This window comes from Protomyctophum bolini (genome assembly GCF_963924005.1).
Source record: "Protomyctophum bolini genome assembly, chromosome: 14".
NCBI lineage: Eukaryota > Metazoa > Chordata > Actinopteri > Myctophiformes > Myctophidae > Protomyctophum > Protomyctophum bolini.
In genome coordinates, this window is record NC_137875.1 from 12325039 (window position 1) to 12337937 (window position 12899).

Below are 12899 nucleotides of genomic sequence, written 5' to 3' on the forward strand. Positions count from 1 at the left end.
CTAAATCGATATGTGGATATCTAACATAATTTCAGGTAACTGTAGAGATTGACAAATGACTCCTGTGCTACACCTCCCATATGTGTATATCTCTGTGAAATAAGTTTCCCCTCATACTCCTAAATCTCTGATATCTCTGCGTGACTCGCATTAAAATGATTTTCCAGATTACCGTGGATCTTTGTTATCCAAGCCGCGCTAGTATACACGTTTAAACGCAGCATCTTGCAATCAAGCGGCAAACGCTCTTCTGACCGAGCAACCAGGACATTTGGACCGCCCCAAATGTCTACAGTCGCTTACAGCCTTGTATAAATGATATTCTGTATAATGTCTATATACCATGCTTATACAGTAAAGGATATAATGACATATTCATAAGCCCATTGTTCTGCATCATACCGTGACATCCTGCCCTGCTTGCGCTTTCCATTGTTTCACGTCATTCTCTCAGCGGTTCTCAACCAGTGGTCCGGGGACCACTGGTTGAGAGGGGTTCCAGGCAGTGTTGTTTTTTGTCAGTACATTTTGATTTTAGTTTTAGTCATAGTCTTTTGAATCATTTTCATTCAGTTTTAGTCACATTTTAGTCACCTGGAATGTTTTAGTGTTAGTCGACGAAATGTCATACGATTTTAGTCGACTAAATCTACAGTTGATTTAGTCAACTATAATGTGTTTTGACAGGCCTTTGCATGCTGAAAATAGCAGATCTACGACCTTGTTTTTAGATTCGTTTTTATTTGGTTGAAAAAAGGTAGTCGGTAGTGTGAAAAAAGTCGACGAACATTTTTCATCTTAGTTTTAGTCGACGAAAACAACACTGGTTCCAGGTGGTCCTCAGTATCATACCGTGGTGACATCCTGCCCTGCATGCTTCTTACTGCATATTATGTTTTCCATTGTCTCACGACGTTCTTTCATTGTTTCACGTCTCGTTTTTCCAAAGTGCTCACCTACTCACTTCACTTCGTGCCCCTTCCTGTGTGTTTCCTCGATGGTCCACCCCGCCCCGGTCACTTTCACCTGTCCCTCACTTTATTCTTACATTTTTATTATCCCACGATTCTTGTAACCCAACTTTTTTCACCCAGTGTCAATTGTCTGCTAGGCGCTACACTCACTCTGCCAACCTGGGGAGAGCGACGGAACAACCTCATGTTTCCATCAATGTAATGAGGGGTCCATGCAGCTTATTTTCCCATATCTAATCTATAGTTAATGAGTGAGCCGTTTTATGAAGGAGAAACCTCTATGGGCATCGTGCCTTTCTATATTCTCTCTGTGACATGATGCTCTCCAGTTCTGTTGGCCAGCGTTCAGACACATCATGTGGGTTAGAATGCATTGGAACAACATGCCGAAATATGTGCCACAGCTTGAGGGATTCTTCATACTGGGGTTTAATCCCATATGCACTGCATTATGTCTTTATAATATAATATGCATTGCATATGTCGCTGACAGTAATAATACGCCTGCCCCGTTGCTCAAATGTTGATTTACACTTTGCAACTGAAGCGCGACATGCACACAGGTCCACTGGCACGGCTCTGTTTAACTTTAACCCACAGTATTGGCTTAGAGACGCATGAAGCGCACAGTGTTACTTTGAAATGCCTACGTGTTAAAATAAATGAATGTTTTGCTAGCTCTGAAGTAATCATTGACTTTATTACTACATCTACCATTGTGTGCTTATATTAGAAGGCCTGCACTGCATATGCTGTACACACTATACACTTTCAACGTGGATTAACATTGTCAGTCACCACAACCGATTTCAGTCATTTTTATTCATTGATTAAATTGTAAATGTATGTTCAGATTAAACATCTTCCATAGAACCATAGGGTTTCTGATATTTCATGAGCGCAAAGAGTTAAAGCCTCATCTGCAATTTCTTCAATTGGTAGAACATAGTTTAGAATGATAATACCTAATCCACGTGAACTCGAGAATCGTTCGCCCCACCGACTTCAAATTCCACGCACGCGTTCCACACCCTCAGCAGAGAGTGCAGTGCCCGGTGTCGAGTTGGTCAGTTGTCCAGAACCGCCACCACTTACTTTATCAATAAAGGCAAAATATCTTAAAATGGTTGAAAACAGCCCTTCTGAGTTTTCCTTCAGGAAAATATTAAAGCCCTATTGTTATCTTCCTATATACTTTCGCACAGTTTATCAGCCATCATCACCAACAGATCAAATCATCTGGTATCCATTTAGGTCCGACCTTCAAATTCATCACATCTTTACGCTGCTGTTATGGCCTCCGTGCCATTGGCTGTCAGGCTGTCTGCCTTATGTGCCATTGGCTGTCAGGCAAGTCAATCGTTAATTTTGAGGGAAGCGGGAGGGGCAACAGGGGGAGAGGAGAGGTCGTGGAGAGGTCAGTGAGGCTTATTTGTTCAGGATATCCTGCCTCACTGAGAGACAGAGAGAGAGAGAGAGAGAGAGAGCGAGAGAGAGAGAGAGAGCATGTGCGTGTGTGTGTGTGTGTGTGTGTGTGTGTGTGTGTGTGTGTGCATGCATGAATGCGAGAGAGAGTGATAGAGAGTGACAAGAGACTCAAACATGTCCCTTCTGTGTAGGAGTAGGCAGTGGTAGAAAAAAGTTTTTTACTTAAGTAAAAGTATCAATACTGCAATATAGAACTACTCTGTTACAAGTAGAAGTCAGAAATTAAAAAGGTACTCGAGTAAAAGCACAAAGGTATTGGCATCAAAATGTACTGAAAGTACAACAAGTAAAAGTACTCATTATGCTGAATATGTGCCATTTCTTGTGCCAAGTGTGCACGTGCACAGGAGCCCTGAGCCAATGGGGGCCCTTGGATTCAGAATGTCCTCAAAGTCTTTAAAAGTTTCATGACATTCATTTTCATTAATTTCTATTTTTCGTTTTTCTTTTAGGTTTTATAACCTCAATTTCACCCACACAACCTGAACTTTGAACATTCAGTGGATTTTATGCGGTCTGGGGTTTTCTCTCTCTCTCTCTTTGTGTTCTGAAGCCTTTTGAGCTGCAATGAAAACAGGCAAACAGGCTTCGACAGTGACATCTGCTGGCAAATGGTAATGTCATATATGGGCGTTTACAGTATTACTGGCCGCTGCAAGTATTTTCCGTCAACTTTTTTTTTTTTTTAATCAAAACTAAATCTTAACTAAATCTGTTGACCTTGTGTGAAATATCACATAAGGTAGTGCCTCAATTTTATGTGATCAACATTTTGTTTGTCTCAATCCATGACACAATAATGCTTTGTGTATATTAACTTTTATCCAACTCAGATTTGTGTGAATATGGTATTTGTGGAATTTCAAAGAAATGAAATTAATTTCCAACATTCCACATTTAATCAAAGGCATTCCTAACATTCTTGGGGAATCTGAAATTAAAACGTTGCACTGCTTTATCTTGAAGTTAGTTACATTTAATTTGTATTGAGAAAAAATGATTAATGGGAAGTGGGCCTCTGAAACAATGACAGACTGTTACATCACAGTAACAGTCTGTTACCCCAGACCACCACTTTTAACATTCTACTGAATGTTAAAAGTTCAAGTTTTTTGGGTGCAATTGAGCTCAGAAAACCTAAAAGTAGTAAGAAAAATTACAAAAACGTTTTGTTTTAATGTCACGATCCCTTTAACACTTTGGTGGAGAGACACCTTATCTCCCGTTTCTGTGGCATGATGAGGCAGCTTGATGTACAAAATAAAATACACTCCCTGGACATTACGCTATACGTCCCCCTCTGTTCTCCCCTTGATGCTGAAGGCGAAGCAGGGAGGCATTTGGTCCCATCTTTATAGTCTAGTAATGGTTTGAGACCCTACCCGGGGATTGAACCCCCGACCAGCCAATCCCAGGGCTGACACTCTAACCACAAGGACACTGACCTGGACCTGCCCGCCCGTATAACCTAATTACCTGGATGTCCAAAGGCCTGCTAGTGGAGCACGTCTAATGGGTTATCTCCATGCAGTTATCTATAAACTAGATGGCGGACTGCCTCGCCTACAGATATTCATTTCAATGGACCCGGAAGAATGCTCTACTTCCGCATTTTCTTGATTAGGACACCAAAATTTGGTGGCGAAAATACTGAAGTGCACGCTAACTCGCCCGAACGTGCCTGAATCGATTGATGAACGAGCACGCCATGTTAAACCCCAGCTGCTGCGGGCTCTCTTGCTCGTGCTACATGCACGAGCAAAACCGCGCGCTTGCAGTTCCAGCTTTGACCAGGCGGCTTCAACGTGGGCCAGCTGCTCTGGGGGCTCTTATTAACCCTGCTAGTAGAGCTGGGCCATTGGCCTGGGCCGGTTGAGCGGTCCCGGCACCTAGGCTGGTAATCCAGAATGACAGCGATTTGCGGGTTCCCACCCCTCCTCCCAGCTCTCTCCCCCTTCCTGTCAAGCTACGGTTAATCTATCAATAAAGGGAAAAGGCCCCAAAAATATATATTAACCTTGCTAGTAGAGCTGGGCCATTAGCCTGGGCCGGTTGAGCGGTCCTGGCACCTAGGCTGGTAATCCAGAATGACAGCGAGTTGCGAGTTGCGAGTCCTCCCCCCCCCCCATCTCTATCCACCTTCCCTTTAAACTACGGTTAATCTATCAATAAAGGCCCCAAAAATATATATATAAAAAAAAGAGCAGGGCCATTAACTGAAAATAATATCAAAACCAATATTCAAATGCATCCGATAGCCTATAGTCCCATTTTGGTCAGGAACCCCTTTTGGTGTTTCAAGCATTCTGTTATACTTTAGCTATCGAAAAATAGCAGATCTACAAGCTCATAGCGCGCCACCGAGTGGCGCGCTGTGAACTTGTAGGTCTGCTATTTTTGAAAAATCGTGAAAATATTTATTTCAGAAAACTGGAGCATTTAGAAGAATAATCTTGCTGTGTGTAACTCCCCGTCTCTCCCCTCTCCGTTTCCTGCAGCGCTCACACTGTACTATTCAATACAAAATACAAAAAAACAACAATATATAATTTATCTAATATATTTAGTCGAACCAACAACAGACTTAATGATGCTCATGTAGGTTAATCGATCAATCAAGAAGCAGGTTGTTTTTTTTATCGACTATTAAATGATTGACGCGATTAACCACCTTGTGTTATGCATCATTGTTTGTACAATGGTGGTACTACAAAAACAGATAAAGTAGCCGACCTGCAATTAGATCGGCCATTTTCGTAATCGATCTTATGGTCTATAAATCACAATAGAGGCTATAGAAGCTTGATATGGATTGGCCATCATCATCATCAGCCAAAACCAGCAGACCTGATGGGTGATCCGTAGTAAATCCTCATTACAACACCGACAACACTCCCGTCGGGCGGCCCGGCAGGTCAAAGATCACCGCGCCAGACAATAGTGTCACCATGGTAACCTTGAGGGGTGGTGCACGCCCCCCCCCCCCCCACCCCCGTGTTTGTGGTGATGGGCGAGGTGGAGGCGGGCGGGGGAAGGGCGAAGCGTGTGCAGTGGGGGGAGGGGCCGGGCTGACAGGAGGAGCATGTGTGCAGTCTGTGCACTCTTCACCTAAAAAACGCCTTGCTGGGTGCTTTTCAGCGGGGAATGACTCACTGGTGCTCAACGTGTGGTCCTGGGGACCGCCGGGGGTCACAAATGTACCCTCACAGGGGTCTTTAACTATATGACAATGAGTGTGTGCACACCCTTGAGAAATTATGAAAGCAAAAAACATGCAGCCGTCTCACGGACCAGATTTACATTACATTATTATTATTATTATTATAATTGTTTTGATATTTTGTATGGCTTTTTTGCCTTCATTTGATAGGGTACAGTAGTGTGACAGGAAAGGGGGAGAGAGATGGGGGTTCGAGTCCCGAGCCGATGGGCTCGGGACTCGAACCCGCGGCACGCCGTCAGGCTGGATTACTAGCATAGGTGCCTGGACCACTCGGCCGCGGCCCAGGCGAGTTAAAGTAGCTCACCCATCCAATTGTGGATTCGGTGGGTCTTACACACTTATACTACTTAGTAGGTCACACAACAATTGACCATTTATGTGCATAATATGCTATTGACACTCGGCAGCTTTGTGAAGCTTTGGTGTAGGAGTGAAGTGGTGTGTTTACACACACAGTGCATTCACCCATTCACACACACACACACACACACACACACACACACACACATTCATACACCGATGGCGGAGGAAACCACGCAACCTGCTCGCTGGGAGGGAGCAATTAGGGGTTCAGAGTCTTATGCTCAAGGACACTTTGCCAATAACTCTGGGGGAGCCCGAACTGGAAACTCTGCAGTTCCCATCCGGCCGCTCTACCGGTCACTATAGAGCCACTGCCGCCCGATCAACATAGAAATCCTACAGAGTCAGACACACTAAAATACTTTCAAACTGGTGTCCCCATTTTGAACATTATAGTTATTTCTAAAATAGTGACAATGGCTAAACTGCAAGGTGCAGCTCGTTGGCAGCTTCTGTAGATTGTATATTGTTGCTAGTTTTTTTTGCATGACACAGGTTTCATCGAGACAGCAACCATAAACATACAGTATACACGTGCACACAAATGATTCACGCACGCACAGGTTTGACTAGCAGCTTTCACTATGTTTGCATTCTGTAGCAGCAGCAGTAGTGCAAAGGCAAACATTGCTGGTTTCTCCATAGCAGCAACAGACCCCACACACACCCACACACACACACACACACACACACACACACACACACACACGTTGTACAAACGTCGTTTATAGCACCTGAAAGTCAAACTGAAATGCAATTCTTGTACTGTGTACATGTCATGTGTTCCCATGTTTAAAGATGCTCGGAACACAAATCACTCGTTAATGACAATTAAACGCCAGCTGAAATGACAGCTCTACTGGCGTTGCGAGCTACGGGGGAGGGGAGGGGAGGGGAGGCAGTCCTGTAGCCTGCAGCTAGTGCTCTCATCACGTCTAGACTATTTAGGTCAATTTCATTCTACCATAAGCAGAAGAATCAAACCTCTATGTACTCTGCTGTCGTTTCTCTTGACTGTGTGTGTGTGTGTGTGTGTGTGTGTGTGTGTGTGTGTGTGTGTGTGTGTGTGTGTGTGTGTGTGTGTGTGTGTGTGTGCATGCGTGCGCACACATGGATGTGTTTTTGGATGCGTACGTGCATTCATGCATGCATGCATGCATGCATGCATGAATGTGTTTGCTAGGTCTGGCATCTGCCATGTCCCAGCTGTTCAATGAGTGCACGCACGCATTCACACGCATGCACTCATGCACGCACGCACACACCACTTTCACTTCACACACAAACACACACACCAGAGGATCCATTTGAGTCTGAGTGAAAGCAGGCTAGTTAAGAGCGATCTATGCCTATGTTATGTAACATAACATAGCCTGAAGAAGAACTGCCGAAACGTTGGTTTTTACTCTTTATCCTAAATAAATAATTGGCACTTTGGCTATCAGTGTGTGCAGCCACCCTTTTGTCTTTTTAAGACTTAACTCTTTAGATGTTTCTGCCGTGAGCTGGCACCACTACTAAGACTGTTGTGCGTTTAGCATTCTCCTGCTCAGTATGTTATGTAACACCCAGGATTCGAACCCGGGTCTCCCACGTGAAAAGCCAACATCTTAACCACTAAGCCAAAGGGATATAGCTGTGATTCGGGGGAGATATTAGACTTTTAGGTCATCAGGCTGAGAGCCACTCTGCTATACCTAAACTGGTGAAATACGCAAGCACGGTTTGGCAGCCTCTAGGAGTTACTCATTAGAAGGAAAAGGAACTGAATTTGCATGCCCGTACATGAAAGTATTTCTTTGGCTTCTGACCCAACCTCACAATAATGATGACAACATTCATCAGAAGGGTGTACGCTTGAACCGCAAAACACTCAAATACATGAACGCACGCACCCACATGCACAATCGAGCATGCACGGCCTGTTAAGACGATATGGGCTCAATTCATACATATCTGTTCTGTATCTTGTCCAAAGAGAAAAGGTATAGTCCTGTTATGCTACAGATGCCTGTAGTTCGGACCGTCTGAAAAAAACGTTAATCGTTGTGTTGAAAGAGCCGGGCTGGCTGAAAAATATAGATGCGTGTTCATGATCGGGGGCCGCGCAGTATCATTAAAAAAGTTTTCCTTGGCAGGTGCTTGAAAAGCGCCTGGACTACATTTGCTGCGACCGTACTGACGACCTTAGTGGACACTTTTTCATGATTGGCTGTCTCTAAGCCAATGGGAGATTTACCCATAAAACCCACACAGGCAGATGCAAAAGATGCGAAGATGCAAAGTTACACAGTGTATTTGTAGCTACAAGCTGTGATTAGTAAAGTAACTAAGTTACAATTTTAAGGTAAATTGCCCAACAACACTGCCTGCTATACGGACTGACTGACTGTATGTGTGTATGTATGTATGTATGTATGTAGACAACTGGACTATATTAAGATAACAATTCAATAATCTCACCTGAACAGCTCTTTTTGAAGACGCGCCTGCTCCGTGTTTACAGTACTAACATTTCCTCATCGTGTCGACGCCGCACCGAAGCTTGTGTTGTGTTGTCACATCAACAAGTAGAAAACACGGACAACACCACCACACTGGGGTGGCGATAGTATCATAGGCCTGTCAGCTTCATTTCAGTCTTATTCAGACACTGAAAGAAGAACAATGCGTCGCATTTCTGCATCATGGACCTGAATATTACAATAATACACCTCACTTTCACTTCAGCCCATCTTTCCATCAATGCCGCGAGCATGCGCACGCACGCAGCCACGCACAGTGCACACCACCAACAGTGCATGTGACACATCAGAAGTGTACCATCCAAACATTTACAGCACGTACTACGAGCCAATCACTGCCGTCCCTCTGCTTCTGAGTCAAGTGTGTAAGTGTGAGTGCGCGTGTGTGGATCCTGTCCTGCCACCCATATCTATGGCCTGTCACAATGAATTAATACATAATCACCTAATCACAATAATTGTTTTGCATGAATGTCATCATGATCTTCTGTTGAAGAATGTTCATAAATATTCCATAAAACATTATCTCGATATTCAAGAGAATATTGAACTCTATGCTCGTAGAACGTTCATTTAAAAAAAAAAAAATCATTAATACAGATGAATGCAAATGATTTAAACAAAATAATTGCAATTATCTAAAATTATTAATTATCTAAAATAATTACAATCATGCGATTAGGTAATAATTCTGACAGGCCTACTTACAGTATCTCCTGTGTGTGTGTGTGTGTGTGTGTGTGTGTGTGCGTGTGTGTACTCACTGAACTCCTTAACATGGTGACCCACATTCTCAGGCCTTCTCCGTAGGGTTTGTAAATCAGACAGTGCTTAATCCCTTCCTCCTCAACCACACACACACGTGCACGCGCACATACGCACGCACGTACGCACGCACAACCCACTAACACTACTGCAGGTAGTTATATAATCTGTCATAATCTGCTGCTACTGCGAGCCTTAAATGGGCACGTACACACATGCATGCATACACACTCGCGCACACTTACGCACGCACAGTGTATTAGCGTTTGACAGACAGCTGCTGTTAGCAATGCTGAAAAATGTTCAAATATGAATGGTGTATGACTGGAGGACGAAGTGACGTGATGAAGACTGTAATGGAAAACACTGTATGTATTATTGTGAGAAGTCTTGCCAATAATTAGTGAGACTTCCGTTCCACTGCTGACTGTGGCTTATTATTGCAGTGGCTTTCAACCCTTTTCATATCGAGGCCCATTATTTATTCATGCATTTGAGCCACGGAACCACCATTTGATGACATTTAGCCTCTCAAACCCAAAACTAAACTTCCATGCTGTACTGACGTTGATAGGCCTACCATAGGAGAGATAACAGGCAAAGTATTGTTATACATTCTCTCTAACTGTGTAGACTTCTTGTAAATTAACTTAAGTAATGCACATAGTATTATACACTCTCAAGAGTTAAAGATCTATAAGTTACCAACTCTCCATCATATAGCTGGGGACCCCCTGGAACCCCCTCAAGGACCACCGTAGGTCCCCGGACCACTGGTTGAGAACCACTGTGTCATATTGACTTCCCCCGGCGCTCGGTAACCGGGGCGACGCATGATGCCGCTCAGCTAGCCTATAGCCTAGCTCCTCCTCCTCCGTGTGTAGTAGATTGTAATCAAACGTAACATCACGTCATGTGATCTGCTGGTTGTTTACACTTCAACAACACGCCTCAATGGGATCACTACAGATCAAATGGGAATGGTAAACAGTGCTTGTATACGGTATCTTTCTGTGTATTCACACACACATTAAACCATTCACTCACAGCAAGAGACGACGTGCTGCACTTCTGCCGGCTCATGTGACAGTGCTTTCCCTTCTGACACGCACACACACACACACACACACACAGTATGGTGTATATATTCACCACATACTAATGTCTGACTGTGTTCACAAACAGTAGAGCTTATATTTACTCCCTACACACACTCCCTCATACTTAAACTGTGTCTTATCACGCTTGCATTCCTGACCATTTCACTGGGAGAGGGTCAGAGAGGCGATACGGACAGACGGTCAGGAGGACTTTGCTGTGTAAATGAAAGGGAGTGTTCCACTATCAAGCCCCGAGCGTGGCCAGTAGATAGATGGACAGACAGACAGACATACCGTTATTGATACCACGGGGGAAAGTCATTCGCCCGAGGCTGCATAGCAATTAAGATACAGAATGAGAGTACTGAAAGATACAATAAGGGCACAAAAAAACTAGGAGACTAAGGAAGAACAGCGTCAACAATGAGTGCTATAGTATAGGATAGTATACGTATAGTACAGTGGCATACAGAAACAAACAAACACGCAAATCTCACAGTGTCATAACATCTTTCCTCACTATGCACAAACAAGGTTCCGATGCACACAACCACCGTTATCAACAGAATACACCGATATCAGTTCATTGACAAGCGTATTATCTGTACAATAGTTACACTCTACAGTGCTGCTGTGGAGTGTTAAGATAGTGTGCGTCTCTGTATGGCACTGGGCAGGCGTCAAAACATAGGCATCTAGCCTAAACCAGCCTTGGCGTAAACACAGAAATGCGTGTCAGCAAAACCACCCATGCCTGATGAATGATCTTATGGCCGGCTGCAACACATTAAGGTATTCTCTGACTCATCCTATTCGTGCCAATTTATGTACAGTAACATTTTGTGTAGACTGGGGTCCCGAAGATAGGAAATGTTTGCATCAAAGAAGGTCCGTGACCTAAAGCTCAGAATAAGCAGAGTAAGCATTAACACTATTCAATAAACAAGGTCAATAATCACGTCAATAGAGTGCAGAGAGAACTGCTAGGGGGTGAGGTGGAGTCTGAAGAGGTCAGTGCTAGGTAGTAAAGTGGAGTCTGAAGAGGTGAGTGCTAGGGGGTGAGGTGGAATCTGAGGATGAACCTAGCATCTGTCTAAATAGACAGATAGCATCAGGAAGACAGTGTTTAAAGCAGATAATGATATTCACACGCACGCACACAGGCACGTACACATGCACGTACACACACACGCACACAGTGCCTCACCTGTGTGCCGGTCAGCGGCAGCAGAGGCGACGTATATCTCCTCCTCTTCCTCAGCTCCGCACACCTGCGCAGCTTGCAGATCTGGTGCCTGGTGCGGCGCTTCAGGCAGCAGCTGCACTGGCCGCAGTTGTTCTGGCGGGAGCACGGCTCGCACGCCCCGCAGCCCCCCCGCCGCCGCTTCCTCCTCCGCTCCCTCCTCTTGGGGGGCAGCTGCCACCTCCTGGTGGCCGCCCCCTCCCCCTCCGGACCCCCAGCCCGCCGCCCGCCCCCCTCCTCCAACTCCTCCTCCGTGTCCAGCGAGAGGGAGGAGCCGAAGCTGTCGGAGCTGCAGGAGAAGGAGAGGGAGAGGATGGTCTCCTGGAGGGTGGGGGTGGAGGAGGAGGAGGAGGTGGAGGAAGAGGATGAGGAGGAGGAGGTGCCACGCATGCAGCCTGTGTCCGGTCCCGACGTTCCCAGCAGCAGCCTGCCGTGTCGGGGCATTGGCTTCAACGCAGCTGTGAGGAACAGATCGGCACTGGACTGACGGAGTGAGAGTGGAGGTCTGTCGTCCCCCCGGCTGTATGGCTCCACATGTGATGACATGTCTTTGGTGTGAGTCCTCACCGGAGGGTAGGCCTGGAACAATCAGGAGAGTTTAAGTTGACCATTAGTTGGCATACAAATAATTGCTCAAATAATTGCAAATAAATCCGATGAGGCGATGATGTAACAGTTGTGACAGAGCCTACCGGTGACAGGGCTTGTCCGTAGTAGTCACGGCGGGGAGGAGGAGGCTCGGGTTGCAGGAGTGAACGGAGCCCACCGCGGCTGGCAGCAAGAGGGTCCGGGGGGGTCGCGGGGTCGGTCCGCCACGTCTGCCTCGACTCGGGGAGAGCTGCTCCGGAGGAGGAGAAGGACCCTAGGTAACTGGGTTTAGCACCGTGGGCCTTGTGCCGGATGTGGTGACCGGCACCCCGGCTCAGAGCCTGCGGGGGTACGGGCCGCTCCGAGAGGGATGACGACGACGGGGCTTTGAGGGTGGGCTGTGAGGTAGCTGTGGTGGAGAGCGCCGACTCTGCCTGAAAGACCACCAAACAAATAACCAGTGTTTATTTCCTCAACTAATACTATGAGGAAAAATGTTCGTCGACTACCGTTTTTCCACTGACAAAAACAAAATGGAAACTAAATTAAAACTAAGCTATGATGACTATAAGTAAGACTAAATATAATTTGACAATTTCGTCAACAAATAAAAACTAGACTAAAATGTTA

At 45.4% G+C, this 12899-nt stretch overlaps 1 protein-coding gene across 1 annotated transcript in view; it reads right to left on the reverse strand.

Moving 5' to 3' along the window:
- tet1 (tet methylcytosine dioxygenase 1) overlaps window positions 1–12899 on the reverse strand; it is a 61413-nt gene that overhangs the window by 41585 nt on the left and 6929 nt on the right. Inside the window, exons 7-8 of the mRNA XM_080782044.1 lie at window positions 12374–12703; window positions 11646–12260 (exon numbers count right to left, since the gene is read on the reverse strand). Of these exons, the coding sequence (XP_080638170.1) occupies window positions 11646–12260; window positions 12374–12703 (945 nt within the window). The remainder of the gene's footprint in view (window positions 1–11645; window positions 12261–12373; window positions 12704–12899) is intronic.